Source organism: Barbus barbus (genome assembly GCF_936440315.1).
Source record: "Barbus barbus genome assembly, chromosome: 40".
Taxonomy (NCBI): Eukaryota; Metazoa; Chordata; class Actinopteri; order Cypriniformes; family Cyprinidae; genus Barbus; species Barbus barbus.
In genome coordinates this window covers 15,143,753-15,156,926 of record NC_136718.1, presented here as the reverse complement: position 1 = coordinate 15,156,926, position 13,174 = coordinate 15,143,753, and the positions used below count along the sequence as shown (strand labels likewise).

The 13,174-nt window shown below is 37.3% G+C and overlaps 2 protein-coding genes across 2 annotated transcripts in view; one reads left to right on the top strand and one right to left on the bottom strand.

Annotated features, from left to right (window-relative positions):
- LOC306859532 (low-density lipoprotein receptor-related protein 1-like) overlaps positions 1-13,174 on the top strand; it is a 127,563-nt gene that overhangs the window by 90,624 nt on the left and 23,765 nt on the right. Inside the window, exons 30-48 of the mRNA XM_079400592.1 lie at positions 893-1,067; positions 1,756-1,850; positions 1,946-2,095; positions 2,365-2,508; positions 3,246-3,371; positions 3,462-3,593; positions 3,690-3,824; positions 3,913-4,042; positions 4,145-4,271; positions 4,813-4,964; positions 5,122-5,246; positions 5,402-5,776; positions 10,420-10,609; positions 11,152-11,356; positions 11,512-11,701; positions 12,264-12,389; positions 12,511-12,639; positions 12,762-12,881; positions 13,000-13,113. Of these exons, the coding sequence (XP_079256718.1) occupies positions 893-1,067; positions 1,756-1,850; positions 1,946-2,095; positions 2,365-2,508; positions 3,246-3,371; positions 3,462-3,593; positions 3,690-3,824; positions 3,913-4,042; positions 4,145-4,271; positions 4,813-4,964; positions 5,122-5,246; positions 5,402-5,776; positions 10,420-10,609; positions 11,152-11,356; positions 11,512-11,701; positions 12,264-12,389; positions 12,511-12,639; positions 12,762-12,881; positions 13,000-13,113 (2,940 nt within the window). The remainder of the gene's footprint in view (positions 1-892; positions 1,068-1,755; positions 1,851-1,945; positions 2,096-2,364; positions 2,509-3,245; positions 3,372-3,461; positions 3,594-3,689; positions 3,825-3,912; positions 4,043-4,144; positions 4,272-4,812; positions 4,965-5,121; positions 5,247-5,401; positions 5,777-10,419; positions 10,610-11,151; positions 11,357-11,511; positions 11,702-12,263; positions 12,390-12,510; positions 12,640-12,761; positions 12,882-12,999; positions 13,114-13,174) is intronic.
- On the bottom strand, positions 7,131-9,238 carry LOC306860021 (somatostatin receptor type 4-like; the record flags this gene model as incomplete). The annotated part of the gene is made up of 2 exons (XM_079401540.1): positions 7,131-7,919; positions 9,131-9,238. The coding sequence occupies 2 exons, from the start codon at positions 9,236-9,238 to the stop codon at positions 7,131-7,133; spliced, it is 897 nt and encodes a 298-aa protein (XP_079257666.1).

The following is a 13,174-nucleotide window of genomic DNA, read 5'->3' as shown; positions in this document are numbered from 1 at the left end:
AGTAAGACTGACGGAAAATGAAAAGTTGCGATTTTCTAGGCCGATATGGCTAGGGTGAGAGTATAGTTCCTAGCCATATTGCCCTAGAAAATTGCAACTTTTCATTTTCCGTCAGTACATGATGTAACTACAAGAGTCAAGTTTTAAATAGGAAAAATATCAAAACTGTCATTTTTGAGCGAGATTCTAACGGTCTAATCAGATTCTATGATCTATGCATTTTTACTTTTACCAATTACTTTTAGCCATTTGATCTTCTGGTCATTTTTAGTGGATGCATGAAGTCAGTTTCCAGTTAACTATGGTCATGGTCCATTATGTTTGTTAATCAGAAATTTTAAAAATACTTTTTGGCTTCATTTTAAACAGCGTATATATATTTTATCTTTTAAAATCCAATAAAAAAAATTAAGAATTATTATAAACTACTGATTTTTTCTGTAAAGCATTTACACTACTATACAAAAGTTTGGGGTTAGTGACTTTCTATTTATCAAAGAATCCTGAAAAATGGGAAGTGGAGTAAATGGCTGCTGTAAATTCATGATCGGAGGAATAAATGACACTTTAAAATATATTCAAATAGAAAACAAAATTGTAATAAAATATAACTTTTTTACTGTATTGTTGATCAAATAAATGCACACGTCTGGGTGGGTGAAAGAAACATCTTTTAAACACATTTTGCCGACCCCAGACTTGTGAAATATATCTTTCTTTAAAATAAATGGCACATTTTGTGATCAAATAAATTTACTTTTCATACAGTAATTATTTTTGTAGGAAAGAATGCAAGACAAATACATGTTTATTTTTGCTATGTTGTTCTGTTTTTCAACCTGTGTTGACAATTCTAATCATGATAAAAATGTCTTTTTCTTTTCTTTGCTAGACCTCCCTAATGCTCAGGGTCTAGCTGTAGACTGGATCTCTAGAAACCTGTTCTGGACCAGCTATGATACGAATAAGAAGCAGATCAATGTTGCGCGCCTGGACGGGTCCTTCAAGAATGCTGTAATCCATGGACTGGACAAGCCTCACTGTTTGGTGCTACATCCTATCCTGGGGTTAGTACAAGTACTCACACATGCACTATTGCTAGTTCAGGCTTAGAATTAGTGCCTCTCTGTCATTTTAGTCTAGAAACTAGCACACTGGCACTAAACACATCTGGTTCACATTGGCCAAACACTGAGGGCAGCCATATTGTCCAATCTATAGCTCACACTAATGAGCAACGTCTACATTTCTCATCTACACCCTTTACAATCTCTGCCAGAAACATACTGGCACAGCATCTGCTCTTCTCCAAATGTGGCCTTCTAAACAAGCTGAGAACGAAAGAGGCTAAAGAGAATATAAAGCATTACAATGCCTTTTTATGTCCAGAATCTTGAACAAGAACCTCAACAAACGTGGTGCTCTTTGCAAATAAACAAATATTGGTAACTGAAACTAATCAAATCATTTTTGCTAATTGAAAAAAAAAAAAAAACAGGAATAAAATATGAATATTAGATTTAAAACTTAAAAATGAAAAACATTGCCTTGGCAACTAACTGAAATAAATATTTTATTTGAAGTAATACATTTACTGAGAACCTAAATTATAAAAGCAAAAGCTAATTCAAAATATTAATAAATACTATAATAGTTATAAATAATACTAAAACATTGCCACAGATAATTTGCAAATATCTACTTTATGTCAGGACTTAGCTATTGTTGTTTTATTTTTTTGTGCATTGTTTACAGAAAGCTCTACTGGCTTGATGGTGACAACATCAGCATGGCCAACATGGACGGCACCAACAGCACATTACTGTTCACCAATCAGAAAGGCCCAGTGGGTGAGAGACCTGTCTTGTGTAACTTTCGTTTGCCTAAAGCTAAAAGAAGGCCTTCTGGAGATGATGTTTTACATGTTGACTTCTTCCCATGGCAGGTCTGTCCATAGACTTTTACATGGAGCAGTTGTACTGGATCAGCTCAGGGAACAGCACCATTAACCGCTGTAAGATGGATGGTTCCGGACTGGAGATCATTGAGGGTGTTAAAGGAAAACTCACCAAAGCTACAGCCCTCGCCATCATGGGTGAGACCGCACAATCAACCTGTTTCCAATGCAACAAAAACTAACACTGAACTGAAGTTCTTCTAACTTAATTTGACTTGTGAAGTGTTTCTGTTAAGTATGGATGGAGTCTACAGCTACAATCTACAGCTCTTAAAAATTCATCCACGTAACTAGACAACAGTGCTTTCTGAAAAACCATAATTGTGATTTTTGTGAACAATGTTCATAGGGTTCTCTGCTTTAACTGATTTGGGACAACTGACTGACCTGTTATGTTTTATGTGTAGGAGATAAGTTGTGGTGGGCCGATCAGGGCACAGATCAGATCGGTACATGTGACAAGAGCGACGGAGGCAACTGGAAGGTTCTCCGAAATAACACCTCACCCATGATGCATATGAAGATCTACAATGAGACTGTGCATCAACTAGGTGTGTTTTCATATTTATATTGATTATGTAACCCTAAAATGCATGTGACTTTTTCCCCATAAATGTATATGCAAGTGAAAAGGAGAAATTACTCTTTATAAAATTACTAATTTTTAAAAGGAAAATGTTATTCTCTTTAAAATAAAACTATAAATTTCATTCATTTAATTTTTAAATGATTATTATTTTTATTATTATTATTGGTGTGGTTTTTATTGGTGTTACTTAAATATTCAATTTAAAGAATATCCAATTAAATGTTAAAATAATCACATAAAATGATCACATAATCAAAAAGCAATTTCAGATTTGTCAGATGGTAATTCATTTTAATTAGTACTTTAAATTTTAATTTAATTTAATTTATATTGATTAGTGACTTTGTCCCTTTAAATTCATTTGGAGGAAAAATGCAAGATTCTTCTTTATAAATGACAAAAATTTGTTTTTCTAATATTTAATTAAGCTATTAATTCTTTGTTGTCAAATAGTTGTTAATAATTGAAAAATACAATGAAACACAACAATTATTATTATTTAATTTTAAATAAATGTGAAAATAGTTCGCAAAATTAAAGCAGAATCCCTGGGTTGTTAGAAGACAAGACAGATTGCATATTATAATAGGTCTTATTTCGATTAATTCTTAAAGTGAACACAACTATAAATAATAAAAAAATAATGCAAACTATTAATCAATGATGATACCATGTGGATGTGTCTGATATCTACTATAGGTACCAACCTCTGCAGTAAGAACAATGGCGATTGCTCTCAGCTTTGCTTGCCAACTTCACCAACTACAAGAGCCTGTATGTGTACGGCTGGATATAGTCTGAAGAGTGGCCAACAGTCCTGTGAAGGCAAGATCTCATACAAGCATAACTAATGTACACCATTTGCTTTCACATGACCACCTTGTAACATTGTGTGTATGGCACTTCTGTATAAAGGCATGGGCTCGTTTTTGCTCTACTCTGTGCACGAGGGCATCCGTGGCATTCCTCTGGACCCGTCAGATAAATCTGATGCCCTGGTACCTGTGTCAGGCACCTCTCTTGCTGTGGGCATTGACTTCCATGCTGGTGAGTATGCAAATATCTTTGTGTACAAATATTCAGTCTGATAATTGCTCTGAATGCAACTAACTTGAGGCGTTTTGTGCTTCTTTTGCCCTGTAGAGAATGATACCATCTACTGGGTTGACATGGGCCTTAGCACTATTAGCCGAGCCAAGAGAGACCAGACCTGGAGGGAGGACATAGTGACCAATGGCATTGGACGTGTGGAAGGCATCACTGTGGACTGGATTGCAGGTGTGCAGATGTGCAAATGCACAATTAAAAGTGCATTATATACAGTATATTAGTGCATCTAACACATTGTGTTGTTTTGTATAAATAGGCAACATCTATTGGACTGATCAAGGCTTTGATGTGATTGAGGTGGCCAGACTCAACGGCTCCTTCCGCTATGTGGTCATCTCTCAGGGTCTGGACAAACCTCGTGCCATTACTGTACATCCAGACAAAGGGTGAGGGAATGTGTCAGTATTTTAAGTGAAGATGGGAGTGTCTATGAACATGAGAAAACTGTATGATCTCATTATCTCAAACTCAAGTATTTGTGTATATAGCTATCTGTTCTGGACCGAGTGGGGTCAGTATCCGCGTATTGAAAGATCTCGTCTGGACGGTTCTGAGAGAGTAGTTCTTGTCAATGTCAGCATCAGCTGGCCCAATGGCATCTCCATTGATTACCAGGTTTGTACATAAACAGACTGTGCCTCTTTTGCAGAACTTGTTCATTTTTGGTTCTTGGTACCAGATGGAATTGCTAATCAACTTTTAGAAGATGATTTGCCATTATTATTATTAAGATTTTTTTAATGCGTCATTTTTTTTACTTTGTTCATCAAAGAATCTATAAATTATATGTTTTCCACAAAAATATTAAGTAGCTGTTTCAACATTGATAGTAAGATCAGTTTCTTGAGCATCAAATCAGCATATTAGAACAATTTCTGACTGATCATGTGACTACTGAAGTAATGGCTGCTGAAAATTCGTAACGTAAACCGTTATTTTAAACTGTAATAATATTTCACAATTTTACTTTTTTAAATCTATTTTTGAACAATTAAAAAAAAAAAACACACAAAAATCTTAACAACCCCGAACTATTGGATGGTGTTATTTAATTTAATTTTTAATTTTAATTAAAAAATAAAATAAAAATGTATTCTAGCAGTGAAACCACAACAGTATGGTAAGTGTTATATAACTAGTGTTGTACAATGTGTAGGAGGGCCTGCTGTATTGGTGTGATGCACGTACAGACAAAATTGAGCGCATAAATCTGGAGACTGGAGAAAACCGTGAGCTGGTGCTGTCTAATAACAACATGGACATGTTTGCTGTTTCTGTATTTGAGGACTACATCTACTGGAGTGACAGGTGCCAACACATTATTCCTTTACTATTGCTTATTATTACCCTTTTTTAGCTGGCCCCTTTCATTCATATAAATCTATGCTCTCAAAGGTTTTTATATCTTGCTATTGCAGTGGATTTTACAGGTAATGAGCTTTTTATCTTTTCCTGTTTCCAATAGGACACATGCCAATGGCTCCATCAAGAGAGGAAACAAGGACAACGCCACAGACATGGTGTATCTGAGAACAGGCATTGGTGTACAGCTCAAAGACATTAAAGTCTTCAACCGTGCAAGACAGCAAGGTGTGTATCCTCCTGAAAAGCACTCTAAAGATTTTTTTTTTACTATATTGGGTTTTCCAATCAAAAGGACCCCTCCACCCAGGGTTTTAGCCAACCAAGATTGGATTTTAACAATAGCAACTGTGTTCATTTTAATATCTTAATATTGTTTGCAGGTACCAACATCTGTAAAGTGAACAATGGTGGTTGTGAACAGCTGTGTCTGTACCGGGGTAATGGCAATCGTACCTGCGCTTGCGCACATGGCATGCTGGCAGAGGACGGCCACAGCTGCAGGGATTACGATGGCTACCTCCTCTACTCTGAGCGCACGATACTAAAGAGCATTCACCTATCGGATGAAACAAACCTCAATGCTCCCATTAAACCCTTTGAAGATCCAGAGCACATGAAGAACGTCATTGCCCTTACCTTTGACTTCAGGGGTGGCGGTGGAAAGGGAGCCAACCGAATCTTCTACAGCGACATTCACTTTGGTAACATTCAGCAGATCAGCGATGACAGCTCTGACCGCAAGACCATAGTGGAGAGTAAGTGCCCAATCTTTTCATTCATTTTTTTTTTTTTTATTGCTCTGTATTCCGCACACCATCTGGATGAGGCTAACAGCAATACTAACAGTGAGAAATGATAATGAAATATTTCTATTCATCAAAAATCCATGAAAATAGTTTAAAACATTTTATTTTCACAATATTTTTAGTATATTATTATTATTATTTTACTATATTATTGATATTTTTGATCAAATAAATGCAGCTTTAGTGTGCATAAGAGACTTGTTTCAAAAACTTCTTTTAAGAAAAAGTCTTCCAAATCTTACCAACCCAAAACTTTGGAAAGGGAATATATAATATATATGTACATTTCTACCAATTAAATATGCACATGGTCATTATTTAGAAATATTTGCAATTGGATAATCAGAATAAAGTATTTCAGAGAGATTTGTAATAAATATGTGCATTAACATATTTATTTAAACATTAAACATTAGCCCCAGTGGGGGCTGAAAATGTTTATCAGCTCCTACAGTCGCATGAAGTAGTGAGAACACAAGTAACATTTAGTAACAAGCATACAAGTAGCAAGCATTGAAAAAACAATACACCAAAAGCAAAACCCTTCATTCAAGGTTTGTGTTGCTTTTGTTGTAGACAGTTTCTTCCTGATGTGCCATATAATGTATCAGTCCAGAAAGCAAACACGCATGTTTTCATCATTAAAAATCTGACATGGGCATTTCTGGTCACTACAGTACATTTCTTAACAATATATGTGACCCTGGACCACAAAAGTGTAAATTTTTCCAAACTGAGATTTATGCATAATCTGAAAGCCGAATAAATAATCTTTTCATTGATGTATGGTTTGTTAGGATAGGACAATATTTTGCTGAGATACAACTATTTGAAAATCTAGAATCTGAGGGTGCAACAAAATCAAAATAAAATTAGCTATGCATATTACAGATCAAAAATTAAGTTTTGATATATTTACGGTAGGAAATTCACTAAATATCTTCATGGAACATGATCTTTCCTTAATATCCTAAGGATTTTTGGCATAAAAGAAAAATTATAATTTTGATCCATACAATGTATTTTTGGCTATTGCTACAAATATACCCCAGCAACTTAAGACTGGTTTTGTGGTCCAGGGTCACATATGATATAGTTTCACATAATGATCTGTTATTACATAATATCACTGAAGTGTTCACAGGTAATTCAGGCTCTATATCTGGCAGAACAAATCAATGCAGTTCAAACATATGTCTAATATTTATTGTCTTTATCTCATCACATAATTAGTCCCATTACTGGGTTTGCCTTTTACAGCAGAAGCACATTAAATGCTTTTGCATGGTCCGGGACTTTATCCTCATGGTTGGGGAGGGGTGTCCAGCTCCACAGGGTTAAAGGGCTCCACTATGGCGCTTCCTGGACAAATAATGCACTCACAACCTTTGCAGCACACCCGTCCCAATGTCAGCAGCTCTCGACGAAATTTGTTTGACATGAAAGCATAGAGCAGCGGATTGGCTACAGCCGAGGAGCTCGCTAACAGCCGGGCAACTATGGTGAAGTTGAGATGATGTGCGTGTATATTGCTATTATTGGTAGCAATGAGCAAGAACATGAGGACGTAGGATGGCAACCAGCAGATGGTGAAGACTAACACCAACAGGATCGACGTCTTGGTCACCTGGTTCTGGTAGCGCTCCAGCTGCGACGCGGTACCTTGCAGCCGCGTCCTTCGCAGGAAGCTGTTGAGTTTGGTGTACATGACCACGATGATGATCAGAGGGAAAGCAAAGCTGAACAGGAACAGAATGGTACTGTAGACCAATTGGCTGAGGTCTGATGGGAACGCAAAGCAGAGGATGGCCGTAGTTCTTAATTGGCGGAAAGCGAACTGAGGTGCTGCAAGAGCCACGGCCGGCACCCACATGAGAATCACAGTAACCTGCAGCCAGCGGCGCATTCGGAAACGATACGTCCAAGTGGGGTACACCACAATCAGGTAGCGCGTCACCGCTAACACAGCTAGAGAGAATACGCTCGCCGAGTTCGAGGCCACTCCCAGGAAACTGATGACTTTGCATAGGATGCTGCTGAAGGGCCAGTAGCCCAGTGCTATAGCGGCGGTGTGGAAGGGCAGGCAAATGGCCTAAAAGGCTAAAAGTAACACATCTGTCCCTTGAAGAGACTTGAGTCCATTTTTCCTCCTCCTTCCGGTCAGGGTGTAGATGACCAGCGAGTGTCCCACCAACCCGATCAGCATGACTATTGCATCCAGAGTGGGAGCTAAGACCCGTGTTATTTCCCAGCTCAGACTCCCACAATCATGACTAATATTCATACTGAACACACTGAAGAGCAATTTACTGAAGTGTGGGATGGCATACGATCAAACTCCAGATGAAGATCGTTGTCTGCTTCAGGCTAATAATTAGCCCTTTTGAAAGTTAATAACTTCCTCACATGGCAAAGCATCATTGGGTTGTTTACTCCAAGAGATGTCTCGGCAGTCTCTGCTGGGGTGGTTGTTAGTGTTTAGCATTAGCATTTAGCAATATCCTCCTAGGAAGTTGAGAAATCACGTTAACACTATTTTCTGGTACATAGAGAACATTTAACAAATAAATAAATAATATTTATATGTATTATGAATACATAAATAAATGTGTGTGTATATATACACAGTTTGTCACACACAGATTGTGCAGGAAGCTTATGGAGTTGGGTCACTGCCAAGTCAGTTATCATTAGGCTTCATAATTTCACATTTAGTAATATAGAACAAATCAAGTGAGCTTTAGCAATAACCAATCAAATATCCAGGGACTACAATGCTAATTTCAATCATCATAATTTTTTTAATCAAATGTTCTTTAAAAAAACAGTCAGTATTTAATATAATATAATAGATTCAAGTAGAATCGAGTACAAGTTGGTATATTACATTATATTATACTATATTATTATGAACCTATTGGATTTGTATGCTGGCAACATTTTTCAGCTTTTGAGTCTGTGTTATTTTAATATTATTTAGTTGTAATTCATATTTTAAATTAGCTTTTGTTTTTATATTTTGGCTTTTTATTTTATATGAATTTTTAGTAAATTTACTTTTTAATTTGACCTTTATTTCAGATTTAGTAAAGGCAACATTTAGCAAAATTTCAGGTTTATTTTAATTCACAGACCTTATTTAAATTAACAGAATTTTTTTTTGTTAATTTTAGTTAATAACAGCAGGGTTTCGAATGCAGAATAAACATTTGTGTTTCATCATTTGAAATGTGAAATCAGTTCCTTTCACACTTGATCACTATTAAGCTTCATCTCTTATTTGAAATTATGGAAGGTGCTTACCTTACGGCCATCAATGGTTGCTGTGTGCTTGTATTGATTGAGTGAAACCAGGCAACCCTGCAAATGTGTTTCCCTGCATCCGTCAATGGTCGCTACATTACGAACCATCGATTCTACTTGAATCTAAGTGCCCAATGCAACTTTCCTCTTATGATCAATTAAATGACTGTTCAGTTTCATTCCAATTCCTTTAGCTTGGCTGTTCCAAGACTTTGTCCTTCTGCTGCAAAGAAAGCAAGACGACTCTCCTCGGTTTGTCCTAATGTGAGATTTCTCTCGTAGAGGTGGAGTAGTAGTAGGAGGAACGACTAACACCATAACAATCCTCCTGACCTCCAAGTTCAAAGTACAATGGGTGGTTATTCAGGTATCATCATCTAATACATCGATTGTCAGGTTTACTGGCCTTTTCCTTGAACATCATCGTTTCTATGATGACGTCTCACCTGTAGGCGGTGACTATTACGTACATTGTTATTGTTGCTTCCTTTGGCCCAAAGACAGGTGTTTTACAGGATCTTATTGGTTTTTAGCAAAAGTAAACAGCTTGGTTGAGTGTCCTTCCTGTTTTATGGTGGAGTAATCGCTGTCGTAAAGCAGCCATTGGTGTGATGCAGATAGATGCAGCGAAGCCCCTCGTGGGCTCATAAATTTTGTGGAGGGCGACTATTATTCAGTGTGACTTTGACTCATTGAGACTCTTTCGACGGTGCTGACTGAAGCGCAGACTCTTCCAGCAGTCCTCTCTTTGTGGAAGAACTAGTCACCGTGGTTAAAGAGATTCACCGAGGGAGGGGTCTTGTATGCACAGGCACCCATCCATGAAATGACCGGATGACACTAAGCCACTAAACACACACATGCACCAGCAACAACGGCTATCTCACAGCACGCTGAAACCAACATGCACACGTATCATGGGATTAAACTGTTCACTGGGACAGGATAAGGAGTTTAAAAAGAGATGTTTTGGACTTGCCCTGTGTTAATCATAGAATTGGTTTACTCTATGAAGCTTAGATGACATTAATCCAGTTTGAAGTTGTTGCCATCCTTTCCAAGAAGTTCAAATGCTTTGGTTTTTTGTTTCATTTTTAGCTCTAGTGTGCTTGCGGAAGCTATAGAGTTTGTTCAAAATAAATACAGTGTGTCTGTGCACAGAATTATAATTAAGAAAAACAGATTGGATGCAGTAGAGTTGTTCTTGGATCCGAAAACAAGCAGTCAGAGCAGGATTCTCTATATACTTCCTCAGTTTAAGACCATTTTTCTTCTTTTCATTCGAACAGATGTAGGATCAATTGAAGGTTTGGCTTATCACCGGGGTTGGGACGCACTTTACTGGACCAGCTACACCACCTCCACCATCACTCGGCACACTGTGGACCAGAGTCGCACTGGAGCTTTTGACAGAGACACTGTGGTCACTATGTCTGGGGATGACCACCCCAGAGCCTTTGTTCTGGATGAATGCCAAGAGTATGAACATTGTATATCAAATTTGCCATGATGCAATGCTGTGTCTTAATCATTCTGCTGGGCCTACAATCCCAAGAGTTTGAATCGTGTTCAGTATGAACTACTACCCTACCAAATACCGAAAACATTTTTTACCGCCAAATTTATATATCCTTTTTTTATATATATATATCACAAATCTTAATTTTAGCTTTGACTGCCAAAGTGATGTTCTTATAATTATGAAAATTAATTCAGAATTTTATTATAAAACCCATACCAAAAATAACTATTTTTGTGATGTTCACATAATTATGATTGATTTGTAATTTGATTGAATCATTTGTTTTTTTTTCAATAATTTTATGTTTTCTTTATTTAAAAATATATAATTATTGAATACTTCAATAATATATTTATTTAATAATATTGCTTTGCTCTGTTGCCTACTTTGGGCTTAAAAAAAAAAAAAAAAAAAAATCTTGTGTTGCTTTTGGTGTAAGTAGACCTCATATGTCAGTTTCTATTTTTAAATTCAATTTTGTGCACTATATTTCTTTCAGCTTGATGTTCTGGACTAACTGGAATGAACAGTCTCCAAGTATCATGCGAGCGTCTCTTTCTGGAGCGAATGTCCTTGTGATCATTGGCAGTAACATCCGCACCCCGAACGGCCTGGCCATCGACCACCGTGCTGAGAAAATCTATTTCTCAGATGCCACATTTGACAAGATTGAGCGCTGCGAGTATGATGGCAGTCGACGCTTTGTGAGTTCCTCTCTATTTATGTCTTATTTTTTATGTTTGTTCATTTGACAGGAAGAGTTCATGAGCTTGATTCTTAGAGAACCCACACTACTGACATCTTGTACACCTTGAATTTCTTTGCAAAATGAATAAATGTAAATTGTACATGTGATTAGGTGGTCCTAAAGAATGAGCCAGTGCATCCTTTCGGTTTGGCGGTGTACGGTGAATATATCTTCTGGACAGACTGGGTGCGCAGAGCTGTGCTCAGAGCTAATAAATACGGCACAGATATGAAAGTCCTACGTGCCGACATTCCTCAACAGCCAATGGGCATCGTTGCTGTGGCCAAAGACACCAATAGCTGTAAGTTTTGTCCTGAAGACTGACTCATCCATGTATTAAGAAAAGTTACATTTTAAATTATTTTTTTCAGCATAGCAATATTACAAATATTATTATTTGAACAAGGTTATTATAGCGTAAAACCATAAAAAATTGCATTACCTAAATGTTATCTGAAATAAAATAAGATATGTTTTATTTCAGCTAGTTGACAAGGCAACATTTTAGTTTATCTTGATGTATTAAAATAACTAAAAATATATATTTAGCAAAAGAAACCTAATAAAAATGCCAAAGTAGTAAAACCTCAAAAACGAAAATGAAAACAGAAAATGAAATTTCTATTACATGTAAATTCTAATTCAAAAACTATAATAGTATCTCAGCGATACTAAAGTAACACTCCTCTGAAATGTCTTAAAAGGGTGAATATTTATCTATTTATGTACTTATTTATTTACACTAGCACACATAATTGATAGAATTGATTTTTAACTAATTATGAGAATGATTGGAACTGAGGATAATTTTATGTATTACCCAGCCCCAAAATTCATTTGAAATTGGTCATTTGCGTCTGTAGGTGAATTTTCTCCATGTCTCACCAATAATGGAGGCTGTCAGGACCTGTGCCTGCTCACGTCAGAAGGACGAGTCAACTGCAGCTGCCGTGGAGAGCGCAAACTACTGGGAGACAACACCTGTGTTGGTGAGAGAGACAAACGGGAAGCTAGAGTCTAGAATATAAGCCTGTCCTGTTCTGAACATGCTCCTTTAGTTTCCTCTGAAAAGTGCAGCATAATATGAAAGCGTATCTCTCTGTCTCCCAGCGGAGAACACTACCTGCAACAGCGTGGATGAGTTTGAATGTGGAAACGGCGACTGTATCGACTACAGCCTGACCTGTGACAGTCTCGGCCACTGCAAGGACAAGTCTGATGAGAAGCAGTCCTACTGTGGTAAGCAATTCACTGCATCTCCGTTCATTGCTTTGTAGTTTTCAGAAGCTTTTACAAATTTAGAAAGCTTGATAATTTAAGTGTTATTAACATATTAACTCTTTCTCTTTTTTTGCTTGCAGCGAACCGCATGTGTAAGAAGGGCTACCGGCGCTGCATTAACGGACGCTGTATCAAACACAGCTCCTGGTGTGACGGCACTGATGACTGTGGAGACGGTTCAGACGAGCTGCCATGCAACAGTAAGCAAGGGGGAGAGTGACTGTCTGAAATACAAACCTGAAATATTTTTTTGAGTGGTTGACTAGAAAAAGTGCAGCTGTAATAGTTCCTCACTGTCACCATCTCGGTTTACTTCAGTGACTCTGTGCAGCGCCGCTGAGTTCCAGTGCAAAGATGGTTCCTGCATCACTAACTCTAGTCGCTGTAATCAGGTGGTGGACTGTGAGGACGCCAGTGATGAGATGAACTGCAGTAAGCATTAATTTAAAAATATCTGGTCTGGTAACCAAACCAAAAGGCTACAGGTTTTCTC